This window comes from Poecilia reticulata, chromosome 1 (genome assembly GCF_904066995.2).
Source record: "Poecilia reticulata chromosome 1, P_reticulata-male-v2, whole genome shotgun sequence".
NCBI classification, from domain to species: domain Eukaryota; kingdom Metazoa; phylum Chordata; class Actinopteri; order Cyprinodontiformes; family Poeciliidae; genus Poecilia; species Poecilia reticulata.
The window spans coordinates 7,414,833-7,426,766 of record NC_088830.1 but is presented as its reverse complement, the minus strand read 5'-3'; the positions used below and the strand labels follow the sequence as shown (position 1 = coordinate 7,426,766).

General features: G+C 38.7%; 1 protein-coding gene across 1 annotated transcript; it reads left to right on the top strand.

Annotated features, from left to right (window-relative positions):
- Positions 1-206: 206 nt before the first annotated feature.
- On the top strand, positions 207-3,567 carry LOC103476474 (dynein axonemal light chain 4). Its single transcript, XM_008428900.2, has 4 exons — positions 207-330; positions 775-854; positions 1,922-2,005; positions 3,046-3,567. The coding sequence occupies exons 2-4, from the start codon at positions 783-785 to the stop codon at positions 3,208-3,210; spliced, it is 321 nt and encodes a 106-aa protein (XP_008427122.1). The 5' UTR covers positions 207-330; positions 775-782; the 3' UTR covers positions 3,211-3,567.
- The last annotated feature ends 8,367 nt before the right edge of the window (positions 3,568-11,934 follow it).

The following is an 11,934-nucleotide window of genomic DNA, read 5'->3' as shown; positions in this document are numbered from 1 at the left end:
TTCCTTCTTAAATACATGTAAGAAGGATTTTTTTCTTTATAACAACAATATATTCTACTTATCTCAAAGAACTACATTTTTAAAAATATCTTATTACAAGTTTGGGGACGACGGAAAAAGAGAAACACCGCACGAGAGCTTCGCTTGTAAAGGGGGGCGGGGTTTGATTACGTTGACCTTTACGTTGAGTGACAGGGTTTTAACCAATCAGAACTACGCCTGGCTGTAACGGGCGGGGTTTCCTTCTTGCTCCTGTACCATGTTTGAGATGTCTCCTTAACAACCGATGCGAGAGTCAAACAGGAGAAGTTTTCTTCGGAAAAACGTTTGGTACGTAAACCTTTTCAGTCACACATTACGTTAACACCCTATGTAAAACATGAGCTAAGTCCTTATGCTGCAGCCCGTTTGTTTAAACTTGACGAGTTAGAGGCAGAAAATACCCCCCTCCATCAGCTGTTTGCTCTAAATACAAGCTAAGCTAATTAGCTAGCTAGTGAAACCTTCTTCAGTTACTGTTATTGACATGTTACGGTCAGTCCAGATTTACAAATGATCAGTTGTATTGGCATTGTTAAAGCCAGAGACCGTAAACAAATGCGTAATGTTTATTGTTACTGGCTTGTTGAGGCTCAGTATTACAAGCTAACCTGTCGGCTCATGTTTTAGCATCGTTAGCTTCTAAATTCTCTCTGACTTCTGTGTTGCCCAGTGAGTCCATATTCCTTATTTTATTAGGATTTCTGTAATAAGACAGAACACCTGTTATTTCAGGAGTCGGAATGGCTGGGACTGGTGAGGGAAAGAAGGAAGAGGCCGACTACAAGAGACTGCACAGCTTCCCTCTCATCAGAGTAAGACAGCACTACAAACTTCTGCTCATTTTTGCCTAAACACGGTCAGAAATAACATTCGATGCATGTTTACTTATCTTAATAAGGTATTGCAAAGCTGTATGAACGAGCTCCAAAAGAGCCACGTCTTTTGGTTTAAAACTGACTTTATTTAGGAGCAATAATAATAATAAAAAAAACATCTCCCTATTCTTTGTTTATATATACATTTTAGAAAAAGAAACAAAAATATTATTGAGTTTGATCAAACCCTTTGGGCCAACACCAGCAGATGACACTAACTGTGAAGACCTCAATCTGGGCTGCGAAGCAACCTGGACACAGATCCATTCAATAAATTAGACATTAGAATTTATTATAATATAAATGTATATCAGGAACATTACATATAGGTTAATTACACACATATGAATGTTTGAAAGCCTTTATTTCTGTAAATTATGGCAATTATTCCACTTAAAGGTAATGAAAACATGACTTTAAACATTAGAATATTACATCAGACCAATAAAAAATTAAACATTAATACAGAAATGCATTATCTTTGACATGGTTGTACATAATTGCGAAACAGCAAATTGAAACATATTTAAGTGCAAAACGTCACTTTATTTTGGAAAAAGGAAGGGTTTTATTTTGAAGAACACTCAACAGGATCTGGTTTAGCCTCTGGTCGCCATCTTCCCACCTGTTGTTTTCAATTGCTTGGATACGAACAGCTGTCGCCGTTGTTTCTTCAATAAAAACTGACCATGAAATGTTCAGCAAAGACATCTGAGCCTCCGTTACGATCGCAGAAGCTTTCACTATCTAATATTTCCCGTTTTATGTGAACCTTTTTTTTTTTTGCCACACTTTTTCCTTCCACCAAACTATCAGTGAAGATGCTAAAGTATGCACATGGTGAAAAAATGTTTCAATAATAAAAAAAGAAAAAAAAAAGAATTACCCCCTTTTTTATGTTGTTGGTGTCATTCAACATTTTAATTGACATTGAAACTAAATGAGGGTTTGCCATCTTTCCTGCACCAGCCTGTAAAACTCTGTAACGTTGTGTTTCTCTCCAGCACACAGACATGCCAGAGGAAATGAGGGTTGAGACCATGGAGTTGTGTGTAACAGCCTGTGAGAAATTTGCTACCAATAACGAAGTGAGTGCATTCTCCTGTTGTTCTTTGATCTTCCAATGTTGACCAGCAGTTACAGTTTTTATGTTTTTGATATTGGTATTAGCCATTCAAATCACACAAACCCAATACTTACACAGTTAAGATTAATGAAACTTCATGAATTGATGGAGCACAATATTATAATATTTATGTACAAATGGGCGTGTCACAATAACAGAATTTTCTGGATGGCAAATTGTCCCAGAAGTTATTGCAATAAACGATAATATTGTTATTTTGAGACCCTTGTCAATGATGATGGCGTATTAATGCAAGAACACATCCTCAAAGATTAATAAACTATAAATTCTAACGAACATCTGGAAGACATTTTAAATATCCTAAAATAAATAAACAAAACGACAAATAAAATGAATTATTAAGTCTCTGTGGACACAATTATTCTTTAAAAAAAAGGGCTAGTTGAGACAAAAGCACCAGAGCTCAGTTTATGGTAGAAAGAGGGAAAGGAGAAAAACAATAACTAATTCAAATAGAAACGACTGAGTTCATTTTAATTCCTCATGCAATTTACTGATTTGTTGCTTGAAGCGACGGGCCTACATATGAAGCACATAAATTTTTTTTTTTAGCAAAACAATATTCAAAACGGATCTGTACTAAGGCAGAAAATTCAACTTAAAGCAAAATGAGATTTTCAAAAAACAACTAGATACAGAACGGCGATGACGGAAAGATGCATTTCAATTAAAGGTGTTTATGGAGCAATCTGAATCTTTTTCTGCACTCAAAAGAAATTTGAAAAGCATTACAATGAAGCAATTATGACATTGAATAAGCTGCTTCGTTGGGGGTATTTTTTGTGTAATTATCTTCTGAGCCAAATAGCTAATTTTTTGTGAAAAGGGAGAACATATTGTAAAGTTTATGCTTCTTTCTGCTCCCTTTAATTTACGATTTATTTTTTGTTACACAAGCTATTCATATTTGTTATTGAGTGAATGAAATAAAGAAAACTGTAACAAAACAGAAAACATGTAATTATTTTTTTTCCCTTCTAGAGCGCAGCTAAGATGATAAAGGAGTCCATGGATAAGAAGTTTGGAAGCTCGTGGCACGTGGTGATTGGCGAGGGCTTCGGCTTCGAGGTCACACACGAAGTGAAGAACCTGCTTTACATGTTTTTCGGTGGGAGCCTGGCTGTCTGCGTGTGGAAGTGCTCTTAGCGCCTCTCCCCTCCGTGCCCTCTGCCCCGCCGGCGTGCTCACCACGCTGGGAATCGACGCCGGCTCCGTTTCACCCGCGGCAGATCAGTTCGTCCGAGCTACCAGCCACTGTGGCAGAGAAAGGAAGTACTTGTTCATAAATAAAATACCGTTATTTCACCTTTCAGACTTTGCCTGCCACTTTGGTCTGGTAGAGGTAAAAAAAAAAAAAGCTTCATTCCTTTTTTCTTTTTGCTACTGATCATTTTTAATTTTTTTTACCCTTCATTTAAGCCATCTTCTGTTCTTGAACGTCACTTTGAATGCTTGCAAGCTTGCATGTTCAAGTAATTAAAAAAAAAAAACAACACACAGCCAGCCAGGGTCTCCAAAGTCCTTTTTCCTTCTTTTTTCTTCAGGGGAGTGCATGTGTGTGTCAATGACTGATTTCCATGATGGTGTGTGCTGGACACACATTTTTTCCGCCCCTTAAGGACCTTATATTGCCACTTTCCTCCTTAGTTTCGTGCGGCATTTATTTGAACGTTTTTCCCGTCCACGTCGTCCAAAATGTTTCACACGTGTCTTTCTCTCTACAACAGCACTACTTTCAATAAATTTTGTAAGATTTTTTTATGTGTACATATTTTAATGCAACTTGAGAGGCATCTTTTTAAAGACCGCTGTTGGTTTTCTTACGACTAAGGGCTCAGAGTCTCCTGAGCCAAACACTAAACCTGATTCACTTTTTCTCCTTGCTGAGGTGTGTGTATGCGTGTGTGTGTGTGTGTGTATGTGTGTGTGTGAATAGCCTGATTAATATCACCCGTCTGAGTGACAATAGCATTGTGATTGTCTCATGTTGATGCCAGTTATGATGATCCAGTGCAATGGACCATTATTTGTGAACCTACTTGATTGTACAATAAACTGAAACTTATAGAAATTAGAAGTCAGAGTATTTTTTTTTCCTTGGAGTGTTTATTTTAAAGGTATAATTGTATGGTTTTTTTGGTGCACCGATCTGACCTGACGATTCCACTCTTTGCCGATACCGATTCTTTTTTTGTCGTCTCTGAAAAGTTGCTAAATACAACTTTAGCAACTTTAGTTGTTTGTCCTCCTTGGTGGGTAATTTCACAGTTTTAAATGGGGATACACGATATATCATCACTGACATCGGTATCGCCCGATGTAAGTGACGATATATCGGTATTGTCTGATAAATAAAACCAGGTAGATATTAATAACATTTATTTCCATCTTGTTGCTATTTGTTTCTGGAGGCGTGACGGTGGTCATGTGGTTTTTGTTTGGTCACTTGACAGTAACAGCAATGCAGCACAGGATTGTGGGAAGTTTGAATGAATTATAAATGCAGTGGTAAAGTCAACAGAATAGTTAGGTTTTTTTCCCTTCGAAGGTGTCGAAAGGCAGGTTTAAAAGAAATTTATAAAAATGTCAGCCACAACAGCAACATAAAATATCGGCTATTGATATCTGCCCAAATTCTCACATCGGTGCGTTCCTAGTTTTAAAGCGATCCTCATTTGGTTTTATAGTGCTTTATGTGCAATTTGCCGCACCCACTAAACTTTTTCACATTTTGTTTGGCCGCAGCCACAACGTTCAGTGTATTTTATTAGCATTTTCTCCTGTAATTATGAATTATTTGGAAAAAAGACAGGAAATGTTAGAGCGTAACCTTCAGATATTACCCAAGTATTACACAGAATCCACCTGAGTGTTGTTCAGAATCAGTTTAGCTAAATCTGTTCTGTGAAGCAGCCATGTTGACTTTGGAGGAGCTGCATAGATAGGCCTAGAAAAGTGGGTGGGGTTTACAGCAGGTCAGCAAACCGCCAACAGAAAGCAGAGTCACAGATTAGAACGGTCAAGTTAAAGTCCAGACCGTAATCCAAATGAGAATCTGGGGAATGACCGGATCACAAATGTTTTTGATTTAATCTGACAGAAGTATTTAAGTTGCACACCCTTCAGAAATCGAACCACACCAGTATGTGAAATGGCTTTTTAAAAAAAAGAAGCAAACACAAATGACTATTTAAAAAATTAATTATAAATGTTTACAGTACAAGCAGGAAAACTGCGTGAAAGACGTGCCAGTGAATGAAGCGAGATTGATTTTAAACTTGTTTCAAGAAGCTGCTGAATTTCAGAACATATCATTTCAGTTCAGCTTTTATTGACCTTGTAAATAGAGAGAGAGAAAAATAAGCACAAACACCTGCAGTTTAGATGAGGACGGCTTGAGTTCAGCAAATCTATGTTTCTTTATTCCTGCTTGTGAAAAACGTGCATTCCTACACAAAACCAACCCACCTGCAGCACAATCGAAAAAATAGCGTCCCTTAACCCCCGGCAACCCATAAATGATGAAATGTGATTTTATTTGATTGTGGGGTTTTTATTCTTCTCAAAGACAGGAGGGCTTTGCGACCCAGCAGTAAAGCTGCCGAGGCCATCAGTGTTGACATATCAGCAGAATTTGCCAACGTCTGTGTCATCACCATAAACTCAGGTCAGGTCAGGTTAGGTCAGGTCAGGTCATCCTGCTCTCTGCGCTCACTATCTCTTACCCTTTTTTCTGCAAGTCGCATAAAATGTGATCACAAATATCCTGAACACGTCGGGTGGTTTTATTGCCACCTATGAGGCCAATAACATGCCATATTATCCGGATTTCTTCTTCTCTTCTTAATTTAGAACATTTAAAAGTCCTCATTGTTTCTCTGTTTCTAGCAGCTTTATACATTTAGAGCATTTTGTAGTTTTTGTTTTCTGTTTGTTGTTGCAAAATTCAGTCAGACTGAATGACAGGTGACTTTAGACATTAGTTTTCATGTTTATACAATCAGATCCAGGTCTGACTTTGAATAGGCCATTCTAAAGCATGAATATGCTGCGGTCTAAATAAGTCTGTTGTAACTCTGTCTGTATTTTTGTAGGTAATCGTCAACTGAAAGGTGAACCTTTAGTTCAATCTCAGCTGTTTTGAAGCTTAAATAGTTTTTTTTTTCTCCCAGAGCGTTTAATAGGACGACAGAAAAAGTTGATCCACTGGCTTTTTTGTAATGTTTTGGATCGGTTAATCCAGTCAGTTTGAATTACAATCGATCAAAAACAGATCCTTACTTCTCCATATTGCTTCCGATAAAATGTATGTCTATGGCTCACAGCGTTACCGTAAATGGAGGACAAACATATTATCAGTCTTGGTGATATTTGAAGAATGCCGTCTCCTGCTTCAGCTTTCTGTGCTGTGGGATTGACATTTGATCTGTACGTGCTGATGGAAGTAGTTAAAATGGAAATCATAAGCTTCTTGTCCTTTTGACCTGCAAAATGCGCCTGTAGCTCTGGGAGACCGAACAACCACAGCTGACACCCACACAAGGCACGAAGAGGCAGAAATGGTCAGCAGTTTGTTCTTGTGATTTACTTGCTCTACAAAGTTTATTGTGAGCTTATTTGCATCGACAAAACTTTGTGGGGAAACTTAGACTATTTTTATTTGTTAATTGTGAACAAATAAAGATTACTCTGCAGTAGTGATAAACAATGAGTGTCAGAAAGAGCAGGAGCTCCTTAAAGAGACAGACGCCAATTTCGAGACGTCAAATTGTTAAGTCAAGTTTCTTTTAAGTTATGTTTCATATGTGCAGCATTTCTATAGCAGCTGAAGGCAACATAGTTTCTTGATTGATTAAACATGTAGGGTGAATATCCAAGGCTGTTGAACTCCACTGTTCGGTACAGTTCCGCTCAAAACAAGTTCGTTCACCAGATTTTGGATGTTGACAAACAGCCCCAGTTTTCCAATCGCTGACCCAGTTCTGCATACAAACACCCGAGCGTAATGACTGAGCGTGTTTGACAGGGATACCGTGGGATTGATGGGATTGATGCCAGCATAATACACTGATAGCTTTCACCTGGATTTACCTAGTTGACCTATTTCATGGGGAGAGGCCATTACATTCTGCAATTACTGTAACAGCGCCGAGACTAATCCGGCGAACAGTGTGTCAGTGAACATGCCTCCATCACAGGCGCGGCCTCATCCATTATTAACCTCGGAGACTTTTTACGTAAAGCCCCACCTCTTCCTTGTGTCTCCTCCACGCGCTTAAATATTTATGCAGAGAGCCACAAAGTCGCACAAAACACTCTAGTTTGTTTGGTCTGAAAATCTCCCCAGTGTGAGTGCAGAGAACGACAAATCTTTCTGAAAGATGCTCTTTGGGGCTTTCATTGAAGTAATAGTCACATTTCTGTGTAGGGGAGATGCTGAAAGGTGTCCACACTGCTCTGCATGGTTCTATTTCTGCTGCTGATCTTATCTTCCTCTTTGCTGTTTTTTCCCCAAGTTCTGTTTCACAAATATTAATTTTTCTGATTTGACTAAAATATGCTAAGCAAACCTTTGTCTCTCAATAGGTAGTCAGATAAATAGAAAGATGGAGCACTACAACAATAGCTAGCTTAATATTTAGGTAAGTTGCTACATAGATGATAAGCTAGGTGTTCAGTGGGATAATTAAAGATATTACCTCATTGAAAAATCCATCATGTACCATTATCTACATTCCCTGGATGTTTCACCTGTTGTTTGAAAGTGTATTTGCCACTATGTTCTGTGGGTGAGTAACTTTGCGCTATTGGCGTGAGAAATAGCAGCCCTGTTTCCTTTGTGCTACCTGAAGTTAGCATAACTGTAATTTAAGCTGACAGGCAGAAAAAAATATCTATTATTTTCTTAGTAGAGATGCTGACAAACATGTTAGCTATATAACTGCTGTAGAGGAGGACAGATGTCAAAAATAACATGTAGTTAACCCAGGTGTTGCTTATTGTTCCAGCTTACAAGCTACCGCCAACACTACAGGAAGTTAGAATGGGTGAGTACAGGCTTAACCAGAGGAGCCTAAAAAAGACTCAGTTTGGAATCATAACTTGCTTCAAGACATGTTCATTATTTATTTGCAGAGTATATTGTTATTGTTTAAAACTGTCGATTTAGCCACCACAATTAATGTGCCTGGGTAATTGGTTACATGATATTTCTTATTCTCCATCCTTATTAGATGACCTTGATTCCCAGTTTCCAGTGGGCAATCTCAATGAATGTCAGATGTTATTTTTAGCATATTGGATTTCCATGCAAAGTTTTATATCAGTATATTTGAGGGAGTTTGGGATGCAATGTATGGAAGATTACGGATGGAAGGCAAGCTTCGTGAGATGCTGCTGAATCAGAAAACACAGCAAGCTGACCGAGCAAGAAGATACAGAATGAGGTGTGCAGTGAGGCCGTTAGCCAGACAAATGTTTGGATTGATCTGCACGTCTTAACTGCACCAACGTCTTTCCTAATTTGTCCTCTGTAAAACTGGTTGGAACATACAGAGACAAGTACACCTGCAAGAAAGGGGCTTCCGTGTTTGTGTTTTGATCCGCTCTATTGCTGGATTCAGATAATTACCTGGATTATCTGAATCCAGATAAATGTGCACTGGCACTATCAGCTCACCAAAGTGACTGAAAGCAAGTTGGTAGACAGACATTGCTGACTAAGGAGTTTCACTGTTTGTTGTTTTTTGGGCAAGACCTCCTGCTGCTCACGTTTGAAAAGATGAGGCAGCCTCTCCCCTCCCAAATGCAGTCTGATCTGGCACACCTGAAGGAGGTTAAGATTTCATCAACAACATCAAGACAGCCATTGTTTTATACAGTTTTAATATAAAACCATAGACATGAGAAATGAATGTTTCTCATCGATTATTCAAATTTTGGGTTGAGACTAATCCCAGGCGTGGTTGTTTTGAAGAGTTGTGATTGGCTGACATTGGTTTTAGCTTTGCCTCACATTGCCCCCTGTAGGTTTGACAATGTTTAAAGCAATACTCGGTAGTGTGGATGAACACTTTAGTTGGGCCGATTGGGTGAGAACGAACATCTCCGCTACGTTGCCGTAAAAAGATCACGTGTGGACAAGGCCTCGAAAAGCAAAATGCAGATTCAAATATCCGCAGTGGTATCAAAGTTAGTCTTCTACTCGTTGGTAGTTTTGCTTCGGTGTCCTTATTGAAAGCATGCCTTCGAGCAAGAAAAGCCTAGTGTTGTATCTTAGCAACCGCCTGACCACCTGTGATGACAAGTGGAGGTGTGGAGCTTTCAAGAGTGTGAGTGCAAGTGTGTTGTTGCAGCACAAATGGGGGAATGAAAGAAGATGAATGCATCAAGGCAGACCAACTCCTACAAGTCAGCGGAGCGATTAAAGGGGTGGTGATTTCCAGAATATTCTGATTTTAGGGGTTGTTGGAAGATGAAGAGATTTTGAGGGTAGATGGCTAAGAGAAGATTGTTTGAAGGCAGCCAAGAAATTGGAGACTCGAGGCATCAGAGGGGCAGAAATGAGAGGAAGGGATGAATCTTTCATCTGGATCCACCACTGGGATTCTTTTTTTAAACCGAGAAATACAAAACACAATCCATTATTAATGTGCATGTTTCTTTCTCTGCGAGGGTGCATAAGGCAATTGCTATTTTTAATTTGAGTAGCTGTACCTGTGGAAATTGTTGGCTACAATGACTACTGAGAAAAAAGGGGGCACAGAAAGCTTTGGGGAAATTGAGGGGGAAAAAAAGAACAAGAAAAGGCAGATGGAAGGAATAAAAGATGAATAATTTCTATGGATCAAACTTAGCATAGCTTGTTTATAATACATCAGTGGTGTACAGAGACAGAGAGTGCAGCAGACAAAATCTAGTTATCAGTAAGTAGACTCCAGAGAGACTCATGGGTTTTTTCATGTAAGAATTATAAAATATTGGAAAGAAAGACATTGAGTTGGCAGCTTTGATTCTGCCTGAATCTTATAATTGATCCCGCCCCCCCCCACCCTCATGTCTGTGATAACTTTTTTTCTCTAAACATATCAAATTGAAAAAAGTAAAGTTAAAAAAAGTATAGAACAGTCTATTGCACTTGAAATGTGCTTTGGGCTATGATGAAACATGGTGCGCTTTTAACATTATGCTGCTGCTTTAACCTTGAAAATTATGTAAAACATAAATCATTCGGGAATTTACTGAAACACAAACAAAAAAATAAAACTCTTACTTCACCAGCAATCATAAGAATGACACAACTCATAGCCCCACTGTCAGATCGAGAAATTAACAAAAAGCTTACAGCTCTAGTGAATGTTTGATCAGTGTAGTCAAATTATTTTAAGAATCATGTATAAATATGAGGGGCTAAAAAATAAGCTTTGGTGTCAGAAGGCGGCCATTCCTCTTGCCATACAAAGGCTCTTAGGTTCAGATGTCAACCCAGGCCTTGAAGCTGCATGTTTTCCTCTCACAGTCAATAAAATACCTGTTATGATTACTGTCAGAACCACATTGGCTGTATGAGGATTTGAGCTACGTCTCAAAATAAACCTCAAACCATAATACAACCAGTATGCATACTGCTATTGCCTGTCGATGCATATTCAACACATACCAAGGATCTCAATGGAATGATGTGTAATCTTGTTAAATTATATGTGCTACATGTACATGACTGATCAGTCTTTAATAATTATTTGACAGCAAAAACATTAAAAATAAAAATTAAATAACTGTAGGCAGTAATTGGTTACCGTCAAATAGATGCTTAGAACAGATAAATGAGTGGATGTGCCGTAACGTTCTTCAGCTGAACAGAAACAAAATGTTAGTTTTTATCTTTTGACCCAAAGAGAAACGATCTGGAGTCGGTGTACGCCTTTGGTTATTACAAATCAGGCCCGAAATCTAGGAGTAGTGATGAACTCTGACCTGAACCTTCAGTCACGTAAAGGCAGTTACAAAGTCGGCCTTCAGTCACCTGAAGAACATTTCTTGGATTAAAGGTCTAATGTTGCTGCAAGACCTAGAGAAACTCATTCAGGTGTTCCTCTTTAGTCGCATTGATTACTGCAACAGTGACTTCACAGGTGAGCCTAGAACAGGGGTGTCAAACTCCAGTCCTCCAGGACCACTGTCCTGCAGTTTTTAGGTAGAAAACACTGGAGTCAAATGGCTTAATTGCCTCCTTATTGTGTAGAGACGTTCTCCAGAGTTCTGCTAATGACCTAATTATTCTATCCAGGTGTGCTGCAGCAGAGGCACATCTAAAAGTTGCAGTGGCCCTCCAGGACTGGAGTTTGACGCCTCTGGCCTAGAAGAAAAGTCAGACACTGCAGCTGATTCAAAACGCTGCTGCTGGTGTTCTCACTAAAACTAGGAAAGTAGAGCAGATCACCTCAGTTCTAAAGTCCTTAAACTTTCTCAGACAACAGACATTGTATTATTATTTTACCCTACTAATCTAGAACAAACTTCCAGAAAACTGCATAACAGACAAAACACTGAATCCCTTTAAATAAAAAGCTAAAATTTCACCTGTTTTGTGTTAATTAATGACAACTGGAACAATGATCAATATTTGATGTATATTAGCTTGATAATTTTGATGATGGCATTGGACTAAATGCAATGTTTATTGCTTGTTTCATAACTCTTATGTTTTTATGGTGTAAAGCACTTTGAACTGCTTTTGTTTGTTTGTTTGTTTGCTGAAATGTGCAATACAAGTAAACTCCACTTGATTTAATACCTAAGGCATCCTTCACTTTATCAGCTTGCATAGTTGCTGCTGGCCACCCACAGGCGTCTCCTTTGCTGCCATGG

Excerpts from the sequence above, each read along its gene's own strand:
- LOC103476474 (XM_008428900.2), top strand. The coding sequence starts at position 783 with ATGGCTGGGACTGGTGAGGGAAAGAAGGAAGAGGCCGACTACAAGAGA. Across the intron at positions 855-1,921 it reads ACAGCTTCCCTCTCATCAGA|CACACAGACATGCCAGAGGA; the intron begins GTAAGACAGCAC and ends GTTTCTCTCCAG. Across the intron at positions 2,006-3,045 it reads AATTTGCTACCAATAACGAA|AGCGCAGCTAAGATGATAAA; the intron begins GTGAGTGCATTC and ends TTTCCCTTCTAG.